The sequence below is a fragment of the Hemicordylus capensis genome, chromosome 6 (assembly GCF_027244095.1).
Source record: "Hemicordylus capensis ecotype Gifberg chromosome 6, rHemCap1.1.pri, whole genome shotgun sequence".
Lineage (NCBI taxonomy): Eukaryota > Metazoa > Chordata > Lepidosauria > Squamata > Cordylidae > Hemicordylus > Hemicordylus capensis.
In genome coordinates, this window is record NC_069662.1 from 10,462,798 (window position 1) to 10,483,833 (window position 21,036).

A 21,036-nucleotide genomic window follows, 5' to 3' on the forward strand; every position below is an offset into this window, starting at 1 on the left:
CAATGTTTTCTGTCCATCCAAGCCAAACACAGATGAAAAGTATGATTCACCTGAAGCAGTCCTGAGAGTTGCTCAATGGCCATAAACATTGCACAACTTGCAGGGGTATACAGAAAATTAGAATATTACATGGAACCAAGAAGACAAGGATTGTAGAATAGAACAATATTGGACCTCTGAAAATTATAAGCATGCATATGTATTCAGTACTTGGTTTGGGCCCCTTTTGCAGCAATTACTGCCTCAATGCGGCGTGGCATGGATGCTATCAGGCTGTGGCACTGATGAGGTGTTATGGAAGACCAGGATGCTTCATTAGCGGCCTTCAGCTCTTCTGCATTGTTTGGTCTCATGTCTCTCATCCTTCTCTTGGCAATGCCCCATAGATTCTCTATGGGGTCAGGTCAGGCGAGTTTGCTGGCCAATCAAGCACAGTACACTGTATACTTTTCGGAGGTCCGATATTGTTCTATTCTACAATCCTTGTCTTCTTGGTTCCATGTAATATTCTAATTTTCTGAGATTGTGGATTTGGGGTTTTCATGAGCTGTACGCCATGATCATCACAATTATAACAAATTAAGGCTTGACTTATCTCGCTTTGCATGTAATGCGTCTGTCTCATATATCAGTTTCACCTTTTAATTTGAATTACTGAAATTAATGGACTTTTGCACGATATTCTAATTTTCCGAGTTTCACCTGTATGTTGATGTTGATGTTGTTGTTGTTGTTGTTGTTGTTGTTATCATCATCAAAGACTCATAAAAGACTCTTGAGAAAACTTAGCTGTCATGGGATAAAGAGACAAGTACATGTGTGGATTGCTAACTGGTTGAAAGACAGGAAACAGAGGGTAGGTATAAATGGAGAGTTTTCACAATGGAGGGAAGTAAGAAGTGGGGTCCCCCAGGGATCTGTACTGGTGCTTTTTAATTTATTCATAAATGATCTAGAAGCAGGGATAAGCAGCGATGTGGCCCAATTTGCAGATGATACCAAACTCTTCTGGGTAGTGAAATCCAAAACAGATAGTTAGCAGCTCCAAAAGGATCTCTCCAAACTGGGGGAGTGGGCGACAAAATGGCAAATGCGGTTCAGTGTTATCAAGTGTAAAGTGATGCACATTGGGACTAAAAACCCCAACTTCAAGTATATGCTGATGGGATCCGAGCTGTCGGTGATGGACCAGGAGTGGGATCTTGGGGTCATGGTGGACAGCTCATTGAAAGTGTTGACTCAATGTGCGACAGCTGTGAAAAAGGCCAATTCCATGCTAGGGATCATTAGGAATGGGATTGAAAATAAAACGGTTAACATTAAATGCCCTTATACAAAACTATGGTGCGACCACACTTGGAGTACTGCATACAATTCTGGTCACCACATCTTAAAAAGGACATTGTTGAACTGGAGAAGGTACAGAAGAGGGCAACCAAGCTGATCAGGGGCCTAGAGCACCTTTCTTATGAGGCAAGACTACAACACCTGGGGCTTTTTAGTTTAGAAAAAAGATGACTGTGGGGAGACATGATAGAGGTCTATAAAATCATGCATGGTGTGGAGAAAGTGGAGAGAGAAAGATTCTTTTCCCGCACACAACACTAGAACCAGAGGTCACTCCATGAAATTGATTGCCAGGAGGTCTAGGAACAAAAAACAGAAGTACTTTTTCACACAGCGCGTGATCCATTTGTGGAACTCTCTGCCGCGGGACGTGGTGGCAGCCAACAACCTGGATGGCTTTAAGAGGGGTTTGGATGACTTCATGGAGCAGAGGTCTATCAATGGCTACTAGTCGGAGGGCTGTGAGCCACCTCCAGCCTCAAGGGCAGGGTGCTTCTGAGTACCAGTTGCAGGAGAGTAATGGCAGGAGAGAGGGCATGCCCTCAACTCCTATCTGTGGCTTCCAGCGGCATCTGGTGGGCCACTGTGCGAAACAGGATGCTGGACTAGATGGGCCTTGACCTGATCCAGCAGGGCTGTTCTTTTTTCTATATTTATATCCTGCTCTTCCTCCACGGAGCCCAGAGCGGTGTACTACATACTTGAGTTTCTCTTTCACAACAACCCTGTGAAGTAGGTTAGGCTGTGAAAGAAGTGACTGGCCCAGAGTCACCCAGCTAGTTTCATGGCTGAATGCAGATTTGAACTCTGGTCTCCCCAGTCCTAGTCCAGCACTCTAACCACTACACCACGTTCCCAAGGTCAGCAGACAGGAAGTTTTTGCATCACAGCACCTTTATATTTTTTAAAGTTTATTTTTTTGCCTTGCTTAGCATTGGTTCCGAGAAGGGACTGTGGCTTAGAAATTAACTAGTGATGTGCATGGAAATAGTTTTGGCAAATTAGTTGGAATTCAAGCCAAATCACCTGTCTGCAAACAGGTTTGGTTGAACCGGCTGGCGGTCTGTTCCATTGGGTCAAACCAGGTTGAACCCAAGTACCTCTAAGGTAATAAGGTATTCACGTTTACCTGGATTTGAGGGTGGATTTCCACCTACAGCTGTGTAAAGGTGTGTAAACAAGCAAAGCATTGCACTCCCAACTATGCTCTTATTGTCAAAGTCTTACCTGTACATTGGTATATGATATATCCACAAGTGTGGCCCCTCACCAATTATGATATTTATGATACTAACAAAAATAGGAGTCAGCAGAAAAAGCTAATCCAAAATGAATGGACTCTCCATGGGGCGACAGTATCTATCCCATTCCCATTATAAGTTAATTGGGGGGGAAACCACCCCATAAATGAATGGAATCCGTATGTTGGGGTGGTATCTATCCCATGCCCCATTAAAGCTCTTTGGAATCAGGGAAGACACCCTGTTTCTGTATGTCAACTTCAGTTTTGTGACCCTAGATGATGATAACGTCTTAAAACTAATCTGAGGCAATGTATAGTTTTGTGCTCCCATGTTAGGGCAGATGAAACGAGCCCCTTCCACCGTGGCACACCTCAGTGTTTGGAACAGGTAAAGCATTGAGAAGCTTCAGACTCTGCAGAAGGAGGGATTTTAGCCTGCAGAACAAAGCCAAAAGGATCACAACAGCAGTAAACACAACATGTCAGCTTCAGTAAGCCTGGCATCAGTGGACCAAATATCCACAGTAGATTTCTTTTTTTCTTTTTCTTTTTCTTTTAAATTTTTTATTGATTTTTACAATATCTTAACAATCTCGTTACATACAATTAAACAAATGTTGACTTCCCGCACACCAATCTGCGATAATCACTAACTATACAATTCAACTATTGCTATAGTAATTCAAAACATATATCTAAACCTTACAAACTCGATTTTACTCTACTCAACCTGCTAATAGCACTAAATTTCAAACCCTGTTGAAAAATCAATATTAGAAAAATAGTTCTTTAGGTACAATAAGAATGGTTTCCAATCTTCTTTAAAACATTCCAAGTTTTGATCTCTTATCAGTACTGTAAGTTTTGCCATCTCAGCATATTCCAAAATTTTTATCAACCAATCTTCTTTTGAGGGCAATTCATTATCCTTCCATTTCTGCGCATATACTATTCTGGTTGCCATGGTTGCATACATAAAGAATATTAAATTTCTTGTGGAAAACTCTCCTTGCGTTATTCCCAGCAGGAAGTATTCTGGTCTCTTAGGAAATGTCATTTTAAAAATTTTCTTTAACTCATTATATATCATGTCCCAAAAGGCCTTTGCCTTCCTACAGGACCACTACATATGGAAAAAAGTTCCTTCACAGTGTCCACATTTCCAACATTTGTTTGAAACATTTTTATACATTAGTGCTAATTTTTACATGCAGTGAACTTTAAATCCATTTTCCATAATTTTTCCCAAACCGCCATATCTATATTACAACCCACATCTTGAGCACATTTTATCATAGTCGTTTTAACCACTTCATCTCTTGTCTCCTTCAAAAGCAACAGCCTATACATCTTAGAAAGTAATTTTTCATCATTTTCACACAGCTCCTTCTCAAATCTCGACATTTGATCCTCAAATCCAACTTTAAGATCCTTAAATATCCACAGTAGATTTTGGGTCTTTTCCTATTTGTCCTATTGGGATTCAGCCCAGAATGCGGGTGTTGTAACTTGGCACCAGGTGGAGAGAGCAAGATGCAGAGGTGGGTTGTATGGCACTGAACAGTTTGCTGAAGCTTACTAACCAGGAACCAACCTCACTAAATTCACTAATCTCACAAACCTCCTTAACCAGGTACCAAGATAATGGGTTGGCAAAGAGGCACTTTTTAACATGGTGATTCTTTTATTTAGCAATGGGGGAGTAACTGGCCCTATCCACCCCCAGCACAAGTACCTCCAATGACTGTTGCTAGTGTCTATCTTATGTTTCTTTTAGATTGTGAGCCCCTTGGGGTCAGGGATTCATCTTCTTTATTTATTATTTCTCTGTGGAATTGCTTGATACCACCCTAGGCAGTCATTGTAGGGTCACCTACATTGAACTCTGACCCCAGTTGCAACAGCTAAGGAGCAGCTGGACGATTGAGCAGGATAAATAAAAAAGTTTACTTCAGTGCTTCTGCAACCAATTACGTAACCAGAGGAACTCGACATTCTTGCAGAAGTCATTATCACTCCTATAATTAGCAAAACACCTAATTATTTCACCTGCAGAAGACCAGGATGAGCATCAGAAGCTTTTTATTTCTTACATCAACATCCATTTGCCATCCTTTTTGAATTTTGACTTGCAAAATTCAAAAAGGAAAATCAATATGCATGTCAAAAATGGTTATATAAACCCTATAATCCAACTCATAGACAAAATTAGGGCTTAGAGAGAGGATAGATTTTGTCTTTCATTTTGAACAGTTTCCTCCTACAGTATAGATCATTCCTTAAAGGAATCTCTCTTGATAGACATTCAAGGCTTGCTTTCATCATAATGATAGTGTGGTTGTGGAGAACTCAACCAGATGTTCCTTTGAGAAAGGAGTTGGCAGAATCCACTCCCACTGAATACAGCTCCTTGAAAGCAAGCTGATGCTAATGCTGACAGTGTAGACAGACTGTAAGACACAAAGCATTTTGCACTACAGGCAAATATTGCAATTAGGATGCTGATGTCCCTGATAGGGCTACACCACCTTGGCATGGTGGGCAAAGTACGGGCAATCATGTTTCTTCTGCTGCCACTCCTCCATGTGGTGAACAAAGTGCAGACAATTAAGTGCACTGGAACGGATCCTGTGGATATTCCTCATGAATGGTACAAGCCTGGAGAAATTCTCATTGGTGGAATTGTAACTCATATTCACTATTTAATACCCGCATTACAATTCAAAGAACACCCTTCTCGGGAGACAAATATTTTTCCAGGGTAAAGTTTTATTGTTCTTGTGTTCAGTGAACAATGTTCTTCTTAAACTGTTATATTTGCATGGCTTCAATCTGCTTTGAAAAAAGAGAGGCACCTTTTTAAAGAAAAAGAAAGAATGAATGGCTGTTAGTCAATGCAAGTTGAACAAACTGAATACTTAATGTGCTGTGTTCGGAAATAAGCAATAATGCTGTATAGATTTTTTTTGCCCTAAATTCATAATATTATGAAAAAAGGAAGAAATAATGGTGCCTATAAAAATACAAATGAAAGGTCAATAGGCACTGCATATTTTAAAAATACAATCCCCAGACATCATTAACATTGAGTATCCGCAAGCTGACAAAAGGACTCTTAAAACCCACTCTGTTTTGAAAATTTCTATTCAAATTAGAAATATTTAAATTAAATATTTAATTTCTGTTTTAAAAGGGAGTGGTGATGGTAGGTTAATTGAATCACATCAACTTGGGCATACACAGGTATTTGTCACTACAATATGGTTGTCTATTGGCAGCAGTACATAGGACTTGAAAGTGGTGGGGAGGTAACTCAATTTGCAAAAGCATTGTGTGATCCGATGGAAAACAAACTGGAGTTCACATCAGGTTGTGGGATCACTTGATCTCACAACTAAACACCACATGTGGATCCATTGGACAGGTGGTTGATGAGGCATTCAAGTAACACAGCAACGTATTAACTCCAGTGTGTTTTGTGCTGAATCTTAGGAGTATTCTTGCTTTTATTATCTCCAAATTGGCAGCATAACATACAACTCGGTTTTCTGACCACTTCTCATTGCTGATGTTTAGTGCATTAACACAAGGGTACTTGAGGCCACATATCTTTTCCCATGCCCAAGACCCCTGGAATGTGCTAGTGGATAGGTGGAATGCAGAAGGAAAAATGGCTCTGGGTAGCCAAGGCCCTGGTCAAGCTTCCTTTCCCACTGGAGATGGGGCTGGGAATACTCGATGTCCTAGCATCTCCCATCAGAAAATGACACTCTGCATGCACTTGAGATGGTTTCCACAAGCAGAAATATTCTGGAGTCAAGTCTGTGGTGGGAAGAGGCACTTAACCAGTGAGTGGAACAGTACAACCATCACTACAGTCTCTGCTTTCTCCCTGCCTCCAGATAGGTTCATGGTTACATTTTGGGAGAGCCATGATACAGGAGAAACTGGAGCCAGAGTTGGCAGTGAAAGGTTAGAAGCCTTGAAAATGTTCTTGTGGATTTAGAAGTCGAAATCCCAATGAAATTAAAATAATTCACTTGGTTCTGACCAATGTGGTTTATTGCTTTCAATGATGCTTACTCATACTTGACTAGTCTGGATGTTGCCACCTGTTACTGGCTACATGGCTAAAGAGGAAAAAGTGGCATTACAAATGTATATTTATTCCATATAAATGTCTCCACAAATGGACACGATGCATTATAAGTGATATTTCAGGTGAAGACTGAGTTGATTCTCCCTACAGAAGAACAGATATATAGGGCGGCTTCACTCAATCTGCCACAAACCAGTAAGTGGGGGAAATCTCAAGCCAATGTCAGTACACAACAGTGTATGCTTCTTCCCAAGTCCAGTTCCTGCAACAGATTCTCAAAATTAACCAAACATGACCCTCCACCCAACTTCATGAGTAGACCACATGTGGGCAGAGAATCTGGGGGGAATCTTTGGCAAACTTTGGGAATTGATAATGGAAACTGGACTCAGGTAGCTTCAGACATTACTTCCATTGGCAGCTGCCTGTTGTCGACATTACCTCATTATTTCCCCGGCTTACTAGCCAGCACTGGATCTAAGAGAGCTACATTCCACTTTACTACTTCTCTGTGAGAGTTTGTCAGGACAGGCAGTGTTGGATTGGCCTGTCTCCTTACAGTCAAAAAGATGCATCTTTTAGAAGTAAAGATTGTGAAAATTTCATAAGTAGCATAGACTGTGACAATTTGAAAATTACAAGTATATCATGACAAAATGCTTACCTTCCATGTACAATTTCCTTGTAAAACTACAGGAATTCATTTTATTCACAGTTTAGTGCTGAAGCATTACCAGCACGTCCTGGCTTTGGCATTTGCCATCAATGAGATCAATGAGACGCCTATTATATTGCCAAATATCACGCTAGGTTTCCACATCTATGACAGCTATGGGGATGAACAAATGACCTATCGTAGCACTCTAGACTTGCTCTTCAAATCACGTGGCTTTCTACCCAACTACCACTGTGGCATCCAGAAAAATGTCATCGGGGTCATTGGTGGGCTGAACTCTGATATCTCCTTGCGAATGGCAGAGATCTTAGGTCTCTACAAACTTCCACAGGTAGGACTAAAACTCATGAGTCATGAGGACTTTCTGTTCTATTTCCCACAAGTCACTTTTCTTTCCGTTAGCAAATGCCTAATTCTGGAAGAGGGAGAGGTACTGTTGGGGAGAAAGGTCATAGAATATGTGGAACTACATTTGTGTTTAATACATGGAGAGAGAGTGCTTGCTAAAGGTGATGGGTTAGAATATAGAAGGTCTTCATGACCAACGGTTGCTGACATCCCAACAAAGTCCTGGTGCATCAGTGCTACATTCCAGATTAAGCATTCAAACGAAGAAAAAGTAATCTCTTTCTGCCTGCACGACACAGACATACGTCTCAGATGCTAGATACGTCTAGTCCATCTTGGAATTGCCTGCATATTTTCTCTTTTAGATTTCATATGGCTCCGTTGAATCAACCACAAGTAATGGAATCCACCTCTCTTCTTTTTACCACATGGTTCCCGATGAATCCCTTCAGTACCTGGGCATTGTCCTGTTACTTAGGCATTTCAGATGGAAATGGGTAGGGATCATCACTCAGGATGGCGATGTTGGGCAGCATTTCTCAGAAGCTTTGGAGGTAGAACTTTCCCAAAATGGAATGTGTTCAGCCTTCACAGACAAAAGTACAAAAATGGCCATTTGTGATAGTTTCAATGAATTATTCAATAATTTTATATATGCTATTCCAGCTTTCATGGACAGTAAAGCCAATGCAAATATCATATATGGAGAAAGTGCATTTATATGGTTGGCAGTCATGTTGCACATTAAAAAATGGATACCTCTAGAAGGTACGTTCTCTCTGGAGGAGATGTGTGCCAGAAAGGTATGGATTACAACAGCCCAAATAGATTTCACTTTAACCGTCTATTTAAAGGATTTTGATATACAGACATTGCAGGGTGCTATTTCCTTCTCATTTCACTCAAAGGAGCTCCCAGGATTCCAAAAATATCTTCAGATGATAAAGCCATTATGGGCAAAAGGAGATGGCTTCATCAAGGAATTCTGGGAACAAGCGTTTGACTGCTCAATGGCAAATTCCAATGTGCCAGAAGACATGGATGGCACATGTACTGGCGAGGAGAGGCTGGAGGACCTTCCTGGGCATTTATTTGAAATGAGGATGACTGGCCGCAGCTACAATATCTATAATGCAGTCTATGCTTTTGCACATGCCTTACATAGCATGTCCCAATCTAGACCCAGATCCAGACAAATGGAGGACAGAGGAAAATTGGGTGCTCTGATTGTGGAAGCCTGGCAGGTAATGTGCTCCAGTTGTTTCTGTGACCACTTCATCTCTGCAGAACATGAACACCAACTTTTTCTATCCTTTCTTTTCTCTTCTTCCTTATCTTTGCCAGATATCTGTGCCAAAATACCCAACAATATATTTTCTCTTCAATCAATATTTTTAAATTTGTTTTACCAACATACGTTGTTTAAATTACACTTATGCATGTGTCCTTTTGCTCATTCTCATAAGAGATACAGGGTTTTGGCAGTATAGAAACATGTCAATTAAATAAATAAATATCTGTTACCCCGTACCTCTTTTACGTACAGCTATTAAAAACCACAGGAGTTCTTTATTTCATTGGAGTGGTGTACAACATACTTAAGTTTCTCCTCACAACAGCCCTGTGAAGAAGGTTAGGCTGAGACAGAAGTGGCTGGCCCAGAGTCACCCAGCAAGTTTCAGGGCTGAATGGGGATTGGAACTCGGGTGTCCCCGGTCCTAGTCCAGAAATCTAACCACTACACCACGCTGGCTCCTAAATAGCTCTAAAAATAGCAGACATTTTGATGTAAAGCAACAGCTTCAATGCGATAGTGTTTTCAGAGGCAAACTAACCACTGGACTGTGGGGACCCAGTCTGGTCCTCAATGGTCTGAAGGGGGCCTCCAAATGGCTGGGGGCTTCTGGCAGCCACCCAGCACCCGCCAAACTTGGTTTAGGGGTGGCTGTGGGGGGAGTGAAGCACTCCATCTCCCTTCTCTCCCCTCCCGCAGTGGAAGAGAGATCGGAGTGACGCTGGTCCCATCTGTTCGGGCCAGCGTCTTTAACAAACTGCAAGGCGCCTGCGACGTTTAGAGATCATTGCAAGCCCATTGCATCACAAGATTGCGATGGTCTCAATTGCGCCCAAATGGACAGGATCAGCGTCACTCTGGGCCCACCGCTGCTGGGGGAGTGGGAGATGGGAGAAGGACTGCTCCGCTCCCCCCTCTGCAGCCACCCCTCAGCGATGGTAAAAATAGGGGGGGATAGTGGAGGTTTGATGGGGTGGGACCCCAAAGCTATTTTGAGGGGGCCTCACATACATGGGGAGGGGCTCATGGCTGGGCGGTCCAGGCATCCAAATTATGTTGGTGTGCCCCTGAGTCTTTTACATCAAAACATCTGCTATTTTTGGGACACCTGTTGTTTTTAATAGTAGCACATTAAAGAGATCTCAGGGAAAAGCTGGTGAACTGTGGAAGATGTATATTTATACTGTTTTAATAAAGAAATGAATAAATACATAAGTAATCATTTTTATGTTACCTAAGCTAAGACATTGTACATTATCTCAGTCTTTGAATTGTTAAATAGTTGCATTCCTAAGAAGTTTCTTTCCAAAATGGAGAGGAATTTCCTAAATACCTACTGGAAAGTTCTTGGGAAAATCTGGCTGGAAATATTTCAACACATTTTAGGTCCTTACAATCTCTGCCTCTTTTCACCTAGCTCCATTCACTGATTCAGAGGATCTCATTCAACAATACTGCTGGAGAAGAAATTATATTTAACAGAAATGGAGAAATAGCAGCTGGATTTGATATTTCAAACTTGATCACTTTCCCAAATAACTCCTATATCAGAGTCAAAATTGGGAAACTGGATCCTCAGGATCCTCCAGACAAAATGCTCACCATTCATGATGAGAAGATCCAGTGGCAAAGTGCATTCACACAGGTGGGGAAATAACCATCCTTTCTCCCCATAGAAGAAATAGGCAAAAAGAGGAGGACATGGGATGTAAGGTTAGCAAAGAAATGCTTCCCCACAAAATTCTTTGGGATGTCATTTACCAGCTGAACTTCTCATCCAAAAAACCACAGAGTGGGAGGCACAATAGATAAAGGGGAAAGAAATCTATGGTTTTCCTCTTTCAGTATTTCTAAACAGCCTGAACTGGGTTGTTTCCTGTATGGAAACTATGATCTGAACACCATATGTACTACAAAAAATAGCTCTCTCTCACACAAGAGATGTGTGTATCCATGTAGCTGGCTGTCCTCCTTACTGCCCAGACTCCACCTGGAGGCTAGACCAGGGTTCCTTAACTTTGGGCCCCCTGATGTTGTTGGACTAAAATTCCATCATCCTCAGCCACAAAGGCCATGTCTGGGGATTATGGGAGTTGTAGTCCAACAACATCAGGGGCTCAAGGTTATGAAACCCTGGACTAGACAGTCATGGGCATTCCAAGACCCAGTCTTACTGGAGTCCTCTTGTTAAGAACTGGTTTTATCATAGAATATCATTCAGCTTCCTCATTTGTCCTTTAATATGATACTTGCCAAAATAGGCCAAACCAAAAATATTAAGCCTTCTGCTCACTCAGAGCTTTCAGAAGCCATGCAAAAACACATTTATTTTAAAATGAAAATCAAAACAAAATTGAAAGCTGTGACCAAAAAATAATAATAATAGACCCAACAAAGGTCTGTTCTGTGAATTCCTGAGGGCAGTCAAGAGGGTCTGTGGAAGGAAGAAATAAATAAGAATCCATTCTTAGCCATACTTTTTTAGTCGAATGTCCTTGCAGGACATCAGAGATGTCTGGTATAGAGTTTCCACTTTTTGCTGTCATGGCTTTTCTCTGGGTTACCAAGGTTTGACTAGATCCCAACCATCACCTGCATGGTGTGCACGATGCAAAGATGATCGGATCTGGTTCATTATCATGATTGGACAGATTGGCCCATTCACAGTGCAGATAGGCATGCATTCCCAAATGAATGGTATAATTCTAAGATAAAGGATTTTCTGTCCCTTTGGGCTACTCATATCACCCTTAAATGTTGACAGAGGAGAAGCCTTGTATGAATAGGGCTATTCTCACTATTCTAATGAGGCTAGCCGATGCCTCCTACCTAAGTTCAGGAGCTGTGCAAGCTCCCTTTTCCCACTCCTCTGTGATTTAAAAACAAAGTAAGACACAGAGGAAGTGATCATCTGCCAAGCAGCAACTCGGTTAGACGGTTTCTCTTTCTACCTCATTAAAGAGCTGGGTACAGCTGCTGGGTTGGATGGGGTACTCTGATCAAGCTACTGCTGAGCAGACAATCACTTCCTCCCAATTCCACATCATTTTTTACACACAGGTGATTAAAAAACAGGACTGAACACAGATCCCGATGGCTCTGCTACCTAATGAGTATCATGTGAACTAGCCCAATGTGAGTGGATGGGAAGGAAGACCCATTAAATACAAAGTGGAGGTCATGATAGACTTCAGGCTTTTTGCCTTGCTTGAACTAAGAGACACTATTTACATTTTCTACACTAATTGGATTCATATGAACTAGCCCTGTGAACTGAGATGAGAGGAATGAAGATCTATACAATATAAAGGGGAGATGAGGACAGACTTCAGGCTTTTGCCCCACTTGAACAAGGAGATCATATCGCGACGTTTAACATATACCACATCTCAAATAATTGGAGGAGGACAGTGGGTAGAAGGTTGTCTGCTACTCAGCTATGAAAGAGATACAGAATGGATTCCTAGGAATCCATCCATCTCTACTGATGGGTGTAATTATCCCATGTCGTCAACCCATTTGTTTTCATTGTTTTATAATGAAATTTTCCACAACTATTTCCTAACTTGTTCCATTGTTCAATGATAGCTGCCTCCCCTCTCTCTTTGCAATGACATCTGCTCTCCTGGATTCAGCAGCAGGAAGAAGGAAGAGGAGAAATTTTGCTGCTATGATTGTGTTCCTTGTCCAGAAGGGATGATTTCAGAACAGGAGGGTATGAGTTACATTAATAAGAAATAGAAATACACTGTTCAGTGCTGTTGGAGAGATGGCTGAGTGTCTGAAACTCCTGAGATGTATTAATGCTGTTTTAAAATAGCCATGTGTTTCATTTCAGACATGGACTCTTGTATGACCTGCCCGAAGGACCACTTTCCGAACAAAGGACAATACCAATGCATTCCGAAGATTCCAAACTTCCTCTCTTTTCAAGAACCATTGGGCATCATTTTAGCTTTTGTGGCTATTTTCTTTTCTGCAATCACAACTCTGGTGCTGGGGATCTTCATTAAGCAACAAGACACTCCCATAATCAGAGCCAATAACCGGAGTCTCACCTACCTTCTCCTGCTCTCTCTCCTCCTTTGCTTCCTCTGCTCCTTGCTCTTCATTGGGAAGCCTAAACCCATCACCTGCCTCCTCCGACACACAGCTTTTGGCATCATCTTCTCCATTGCCATTTCTTCTGTTTTGGCCAAGACCATCACAGTGGTCATGGCTTTCATGGCTTACAAGCCAGGCAGCATTTTCCGGAAATGGGTAGGGAAAAGATTGGCCTATTGGACTGTCATTTCTTGTTCCCTTGTTCAAGTTGGCATTTGTGCTGTTTGGTTGGGCACTACTCCCCCATTCCCAGATCTGGACATGCACTCCCTGTCTGGAGAAATCATAGTGACATGCAATGAAGGGTCACTTACCATGTTTTACTGTGTTCTGGGCTACATGGGATTTCTGGCCATTGTCAGCTTCACGGTGGCTTTCCTGGCCAGGAAATTACCGGACAGTTTTAATGAAGCCAAGTTCATCACCTTCAGCATGTTGGTCTTTTGCAGTGTTTGGCTGTCCTTTGTTCCAACATATCTGAGTACGAGAGGGAAATATATGGTGGTTGTCGAGGTCTTCTCCATCTTGGCTTCCAGTACTGGGTTACTGGGGTGCATCTTTTCCCCTAAATGTTACATCATTGTGTTGAGGCCTGATTTGAACAAAAGGGAGCATCTAAAAATGAAAAGGGGGAAAAAAACCCGACACATTCAAGTATGACATAATTATCTCACCATTGGTCTCAAAGATCCCTTCTATTAGCAATAAAATAATTATAACAGAATGATTAAAACAGTAATAAAACAGAGGAAGCACTAGAACAACAAGAGATATCTAAGATCAGTGACTGGCAGTAATTTCAGCTACTTTCTTTAATAAACCAGAGATCTGTTCCCAAGATTGGAAGTGAGTTAAAGATCTTGAATTATTGAAACAAATTATTTAGAATATGCCAAGATTGATTATTCATTCGGGAACACCTCATATTGGCTTATTTTAATGTAACTAGGATATAGATGCTTGCATGGGGATCAGAGAGGAAGTGTGCATTCCCGAGACTCAGTGACTTCCAACTGAAGTGACTTCCAACTGGTTCCAACTGAAGTTCCATGTGATGTCTGAACTAGTCCATTAGTAGTCATGGTCTACCAATTCCAGGTCTGAGGTCCTACCATTGACATATTCCTCTCACAGGTTCTCACCCACTGTCAGATATTCCTATCTCAGGCCAGGGGCGCAGCAAGATTGGAGTGGGCCGGGCGACTAGATTTTAAAATCCACCCCCCATCACGATCTTCCTCTCCTTCTCCTGGCCCGATGTCTCCGCTAACTGTCCCAACTAGTTACAAGGTGTAAATAACAGCACAACAGAACCAACTAATACAACAGAATCAATGAAGAAATTAATGCAATAGCTTCTTTCATGCTTTCAGCTCAGCAAAGTTGTCTAAGATAGGGATGTGAGAAACGTTTCGGGTACAGAACGATCTTTACCCGAAACTGCCCGTTTTGGGGTGATTCGTAGCCGAAACGAATCACCCTCTTACCCTCCCGAAATGTTATTGAGCCAAAACGAATTACCCCCGTTTCGGGTCCAAATAATTTGTAGTTTGGGCCCTCCATTTTGTGGCCAATAAAGTGCTTCTTTTTCCTCCTCCATTTTGAGTTCTGACATCTATCTGAATTTCCCACCTTTTAGCCTCCCATTGACTTAAATGCGAAAAGGTCCGATATTGTGTCTGGTTGAATTTTGGGTCCCAGGGCCAAAAGAGGTGGATGTTGTGGTAGAGCCTAATGGGTGGAGCCTGCCACCCAAATTGCAGAGGGAAAGGGCTGATTTTTGATGAATTGTTGAAGTTTACGCATTTTAAACGTCTTTCCCAATAAGTGTTAATTGAGGTGTATCGCTGTTGGGGGGAAGGGGGTGGCTTAGAGCGGTTTGGGGTTGGTGGTAGTGCACAAGGGGGACCTATCTTGGAAATGCCAGGGAGGGAACTTGAAACCTTCTGCTCTTCCCAGAGTGGCTCCATCCCCTGAGGGGAATATCTTGCAGTGCTCACACTTCTAGTCTCCCTTTCACATGCAACCAGGGTGGACCCTGCTTAGCTATGGGGAAAAGTCATGCTTGCTACCACAAGACCAGCTCTCCTCTCCCATGTACGAACTGAATGTGGCTGCATTGGGAACCTGTTGAATTACTGGCTGGACTGGGGACCTGTTGAATTTCTGGCTGGACAGTTACTATATAGGTGGCATTCATAGGGGGAGCACTGTGCCACAAATACATGCATCAGACAGAAATTAATCAGAGTCATCCCTAGGAGATGGTTGTGGAAACTTCACCTTTTGATGCCTCCCTCCCTACAGCAATCTTGAGTTGAATGACCAAGGCCAAGCGTGTACATGGGGCCTCATTTCTGAAGTCCATAACTGTACAGGCTTTACAGTTTATATGGTGCAGAAGTTAGGATGGGCATATTAACATTTGATTTTCCATGTTTTTTAGTGTGTAAGTGAGCATTCAAAGCACCTTAACTTTAATTGCCTGAAATGAAACTCCCAGAACAAAACAGAATAGATAAAAATATGTGGCTTTCACACAGGAAGGTTCCAGACCTCTCCCAGACTACAGGAAAAACCCCAAACGGCAGAAAAAATGTGTCAGAAAACACAGGAGAACTCTCCCATTGGATAGCAAGTGTAATGTTCGGCTGTGCCCTAAGTTGTAGCACAGAGTCCAACACACAGGAATCTGTATTTTTGGAAGACAGTTTCATTACTAAGAAGGAGAGGTGAGGAAAACAACACAGGCCAGCCACATAAGGCCTCCCAAGATGCTAAATCCTGCCTCTCTCCCAAAGCAAGCTCTTTAAGTATCTTTCATGAACTACAGGTGTGCTAGAAGAGCACACCTCCCAACAATTCAATTTAAAGTAAAACATACATTACAGCAAGGTTCATGGGACCTCATAGAGCTAGGAAAATACTAGAGTCACAGTGACGTAAGATGTTAATACGCTTGCAAACTGAAAGCTGTTTTATTAGTAATATTATAAGCTCTGAGAAGGAAATTTTAATACATAGATCTATTAGTGGAAACAAAAGTATTCTGGAAAGTCTGCTTAATACTTAGTACTTTCTCAGTATTGGTCTGATGATATCTTCCAAGTAGCCCAAAGCACAAAGTATACAGGATATGTGCTATTTTTCATATTCTGTGGAATGCAATTTGCTGTTGTTTCCATATGATCAGGATTTGCCATATTTTCAGGAAATTCTTAAGCAAAGGCCAATGCTTTGTAAAAGAGAAGGCTTGTGATTGATTGATTGATTGATTGGTTGGTTGGTTGATTACATTTATATCCTGCTCTTCCTCCGAGGAGCTCAGAGCAGTGTCCATGCTTATTTTTATCCTCACAAAAACCCTGTGAGGTAGGTTAGGCTGAGAGATACATGTCTGGCCAAGAGTCACCCAATGAGTTTCATGGCTGATGCAGCCAATTGAATTTCTAAGAAAAAGAAGAAAACAACAGCAACGATCCTCCTATGGGAGGAGAGCTGGTCTTGTGGTAGCAAACACACCTTTGCTAAGCAGGACCCATCCGGTTTTGCATTTGAATGGGAGACTACATATGTGAGGACTGTAAGATATTCCACTCAAGGGATGGAGCCACTCTGGGAAAAGGAGAAGGTTCCAAGTTCCTTCCCTGGCATCTCCAGATAGGGCTGAGAGAGATTCCTGCCTGAAACCTTGGAGAAGCCGCTGCCAGTTTGTGTAAACAATACTGAGCTAGATGGAACAATGCTCCAACTTGGTGTATGGCAGCTTCCAGTGTTCCTAACAACAACAGGGATAGGCTGCCTTAGTGAAAAGGGAGACAATGCTACTAGCACACCAAAGTTAAAGCCAATTAGTTCAGCCTGCTTGACGAATATGTATAATACGTTTAAGACAATACATAAGATCTTCAAGGAGTTCATTATAAGTTCATTGACTTGAATGGTTATTCATTTGATAGTTCAAAGGCAGGAGTGTACAGTGTACAGGACCAACTGATAAAGCTCTGTATGTCTTTTCTCCATTTCTGCATGGTACACTGGATATGTATAACATCCGTAAGTCAATAAGTGGCCATAGTTTTGCTAGTGGCCACTAGAAATGCCCAGGGACTTGGTTAATAATTACAGTGGAGATAATCATCTTTTCAGAGTTGTATCTTCTCTGCAACGCTTCAGACGTCATCATGTTTATTGCATCAGAGCAGAAGTAATTTCTGGTTCTCTGCGGGCCAGCAAAAATCACACAGGTCTTACTGGAGAGCAAGAAAATGACCACAGTAGAATGGGACCTCAAACAAGAAACAATCTAACCTCAAAGTAGAAAAGATTTGCACGGTTTGGACTAATAGACAATCATGTCATCAAATGAGAAACAATTTCCAAACTGAGACCGTTTTCCAAAACCAGAATATTTTAAAATTCAAATGGAAATCTCCAGTGGTGTCTCAAGACCTATGTGTACCTGTGGCAGGGCAAAAAATGCTTCAGTCATACGGACTTTCTTCCCTCACCTCCCCACCCCCCCCCACCCCGCTTTAGCCTATTTTCCTTAAGGAAAGTGAGATTATGAAATCACCTAGCTATTTGTGTATGTGTCCATTGGTAGGTCTCACTTTGCCTCATGGAAGGGCCACACCTTCTGCTCAATCTGGCTTGACTGCCACTGACAATGGAGGTTCTCTTGCAGTATTAATGGCACATTGGCCATGACACAGTAAAGGATGATTCTTTACCTTATCACTCCATTCCCAAATGGTTTCTCCATAGCACTGAGCGGTCATTCACACAATTGAAAACTGTGTTCTACCCAGGTTTGGGAACAGTGTGTACACCCAGGGGCTATTCTCACATTTAACAAAAATCAGGATAGGCGAGCCCGGTGGTTCTAGAGCAGGTAACCCACTCTAGAAGCGCTCCGCAAACCTGCTTTTTACAGTTGTGAGTAGCCGCGGTGCACCTTCGCGGGGCTCCTACTCATGTGTAGACACCCGGCCGGGAGGTGAAAAGCTGCCTCCCGGCTCCGGGGGTCTCCCCAGTATGGTCTCCCCAGTATGCCCTGCGCGCTCGCGCAGGGCATACTGGGGCTTGCGGGGGCCACACGGTCCCCGCTCCCCCACCCCCCGCCAGCTCCGTCATGGAGCTGTCAACTGTGTTGGCGGCCGATCCGGCTGCCCAGGGCTCCCTGCCCGCTCATCTGCTTAGCCCACTCTCCCCACAGTTTCTAAAAAAGCGGGTCTCAAGGATTGTGAGACCCGCCTCCCAATTTTTGATTGTGTGGAAGCAAGGTAGGAGGAAAACCTGGGTAGAAGTGATTGTCTGGATGCAAGGCTAAATGAAAACCTGGGTAGCTTTTTCTCCTACCTTGCTTCCACACAATCACTTCTACCCAGGTTATCCTCCTACCTTGCTTCCACACAATCAAAAATTGGGAGTACACACAGCTCCCAAACCTGGGTAGAACACAGTTTTCGATTGTGTGAATGACTTCTGAGGGTGTCACTATTATGGAAGGTGTGCCACTATTAGGGAAAGGGGGGAAAGGCAGACTGCCAGATGTCATTCATCTATTTAATTATTATACTGGCACAGTCATGCCAGTATAGTTAAAATGGGGAGTGTTTTCAACATTCTGCCATTCTAAGCCCTGAATGTTACACTGCTTATAAAATAAAAGGTATCCACACCCCATGCAATCTTGCACACATCAACCAGGGAAACCACGCCTCCAAATTGGGTTTTTAAAAAAGAGGATTCAAAGTGCTGGTGACTCCCCCCCCCCCAGATAATGTATATTTTCAGAGGCGTAACTAGGGAAAACGGCGCCCGGGGCAAGCACTGAAATTGTGCCCCCCCTGCCACGCCCCCCGTCACCCCCCATCTGACTGACACACATGTTTCAGAAAACTTTTATTATAAAAATTTTAATAATTACAAAAATTACCAAAAATTTAAAAATGCGATAAATAACCAAAAATGCGAACTCTCCCTCCAAGTAGCCCAGAGTGGTGCACTACATACTTAGGTTTTTCCTCACAAGCAACAACCCTGTGAAGTTGGCCTGTATCTCAAACAACAGAATTATGATGCAATGATGATACACACTACATTATTCTTAGGTTTTTCCTCACAAGCAACAACCCTGTGGAGTTGGCCTGTATCTCAAACAACAGAATTATGATGCAATGATGATACACACCACATTATACTTAGGTTTTTCCTCACAAGCAACAACCCTGTGGAGTTGGCCTGTATCTCAAACAGAATTATGACGCAATAATGATACATACCACATTATACTTAGGTTTTTCCTCACAAGCAACAACCCTGTGGAGTTGGCTTGTATCTCAAACAACAGAATTATGATGCAATGATTGATGATACACACCACATTATACTTAGGTTTTTCCTCACAAGCAAGAGACAATCTCCAAAGGTCCTGGCATATAACCCCCTCCCCCATTTTTCTTGCCAAACTTTGTGTCTTTAGCAGGATACCGCAGGCACTTGTTAAAGCTAACACTGCAGGTTTTTCTGAGATGGAGCTGTTATAGGAGCACTTCAGCGTAAACTGAGATCACAAGGCAAGCTTTCACAGTGCAAAAACGAGCATGCCAGCAAGCAGAACTCATGGTAAAACTCTCTTGAAACACCTTGTAACAATGCACAGGCAGCTATGTTACACTGCTTGAGTCAACTCACACTGCTGTACTACCCAGGCTGTGGGAACTGACTCTCAGTTCCATATACATGCATGCATTTAAGATTGAGTGCCAAAGAATCTTTATGATTGTTTTTCTTTCTTTTGGGGTGGAGAGAGGAGCGTATAATGCAAACATTAACACCTGTTAGGCACCTGAGACCATAGTTGGGCAGCTAAATAAAAGCCTGATTCTTTAATATGTTTTTTCCCCCACATGTGGCTTCTGTAGTTTTTGCAACTCATTCTCACCCTGACAGTTGGTCTGCTGCTTCCATCCGCCCACTGCCGAATCCTTTCTTCCATGCCGGGTGTGCCGGGTGTCCGGCCAAGTTGCGCGTGCGTGCGTCACTGACTAGAGACCCTCTGGCTAGCAAGCCACTAGAGGGCCTCTTTCTGGCTGTTCCAGACACAGCGAGCGATGGAGCGAGTGAGCCTCAGCCAAGGGCAGGTGCAGTGAGCAGCATGAAAGGCACCCGCCGTGGCACCTGCCGCCGCCAAGCCAGGCCACTGACTGGCTGCCAGCAAAGCAATGGGGGGCGCGGGGGCCGGAAGGGACCGCTCGTGGGGGAGGGGGCACCGACGCGCTCCCTTGACTGCTGCAGCGCTGCTGCACTGAGCAGGAGAAATTTGCATTTAAATTTTTTTTAAAATTGGTCATGGCGGCACCCCCCCACATGACCCGAAAAGATGGCGCCCGGGGCACATGCCCCCCTGCCTCCCTATAGTTACGCCTCTGCATATTTTCAATATTTGATATATTTTTAGCATATCCCCAAAATTCAGGTCCGTACAGATGGGTGCCTTTTGCTGGTTTGAAAAACACCAATCTAGTGATGTTTGGGTAATTTGTTTGAAATTCCCATAATAACAGGGAAAATAACTAAGGGAACGTTAACAAAGGACATAACTGGGTCTGCCCACTGAGAAAACAGAAGTCAACGCTGGGAGGTGCAAGTCCTGATAATTTCTAGGGAGTGACTTCATGGATCTGAACATAGGTGCCTGATAAGAACAGTATATGAGCCCCCTGGCACTCCTTCCCCCCTCTCTTTCTTTTCATGGGCTTTTGTTTTCTCCCTCTGCCCCCTTTCTTCCACCTCCACCAAGCAAAGACCCTCAACAAAGCTTGGAATAAATTACTAGAAAGTAAACCAAATCATTCCACTGGAGCTTCCTTCTAGCCCCTGCTAACTTGGCAAAGAGGCACCTTTTAATGTGGTGCTTC

At 42.9% G+C, this 21,036-nt stretch overlaps 1 protein-coding gene across 1 annotated transcript; it reads left to right on the top strand.

Moving 5' to 3' along the window:
- Positions 1–5,124: 5,124 nt before the first annotated feature.
- On the top strand, positions 5,125–13,771 carry LOC128330804 (vomeronasal type-2 receptor 26-like). The gene is made up of 6 exons (XM_053264171.1): positions 5,125–5,351; positions 7,405–7,696; positions 8,079–8,957; positions 10,425–10,652; positions 12,596–12,722; positions 12,846–13,771. The coding sequence occupies exons 1-6, from the start codon at positions 5,125–5,127 to the stop codon at positions 13,769–13,771; spliced, it is 2,679 nt and encodes an 892-aa protein (XP_053120146.1).
- Positions 13,772–21,036: the final 7,265 nt, after the last annotated feature.

What these genes read in the sequence shown, in the direction of transcription:
- LOC128330804 (XM_053264171.1), top strand. Translation starts at nt 5,125, where the DNA reads ATGGTGGGCAAAGTACGGGCAATCATGTTTCTTCTGCTGCCACTCCTC. An exon ending in GTCTCTACAAACTTCCACAG is followed by an intron (nt 7,697 to 8,078) that starts GTAGGACTAAAA and finishes TTTCTCTTTTAG; the next exon opens with ATTTCATATGGCTCCGTTGA. An exon ending in GGCAAAGTGCATTCACACAG is followed by an intron (nt 10,653 to 12,595) that starts GTGGGGAAATAA and finishes GTTCAATGATAG; the next exon opens with CTGCCTCCCCTCTCTCTTTG.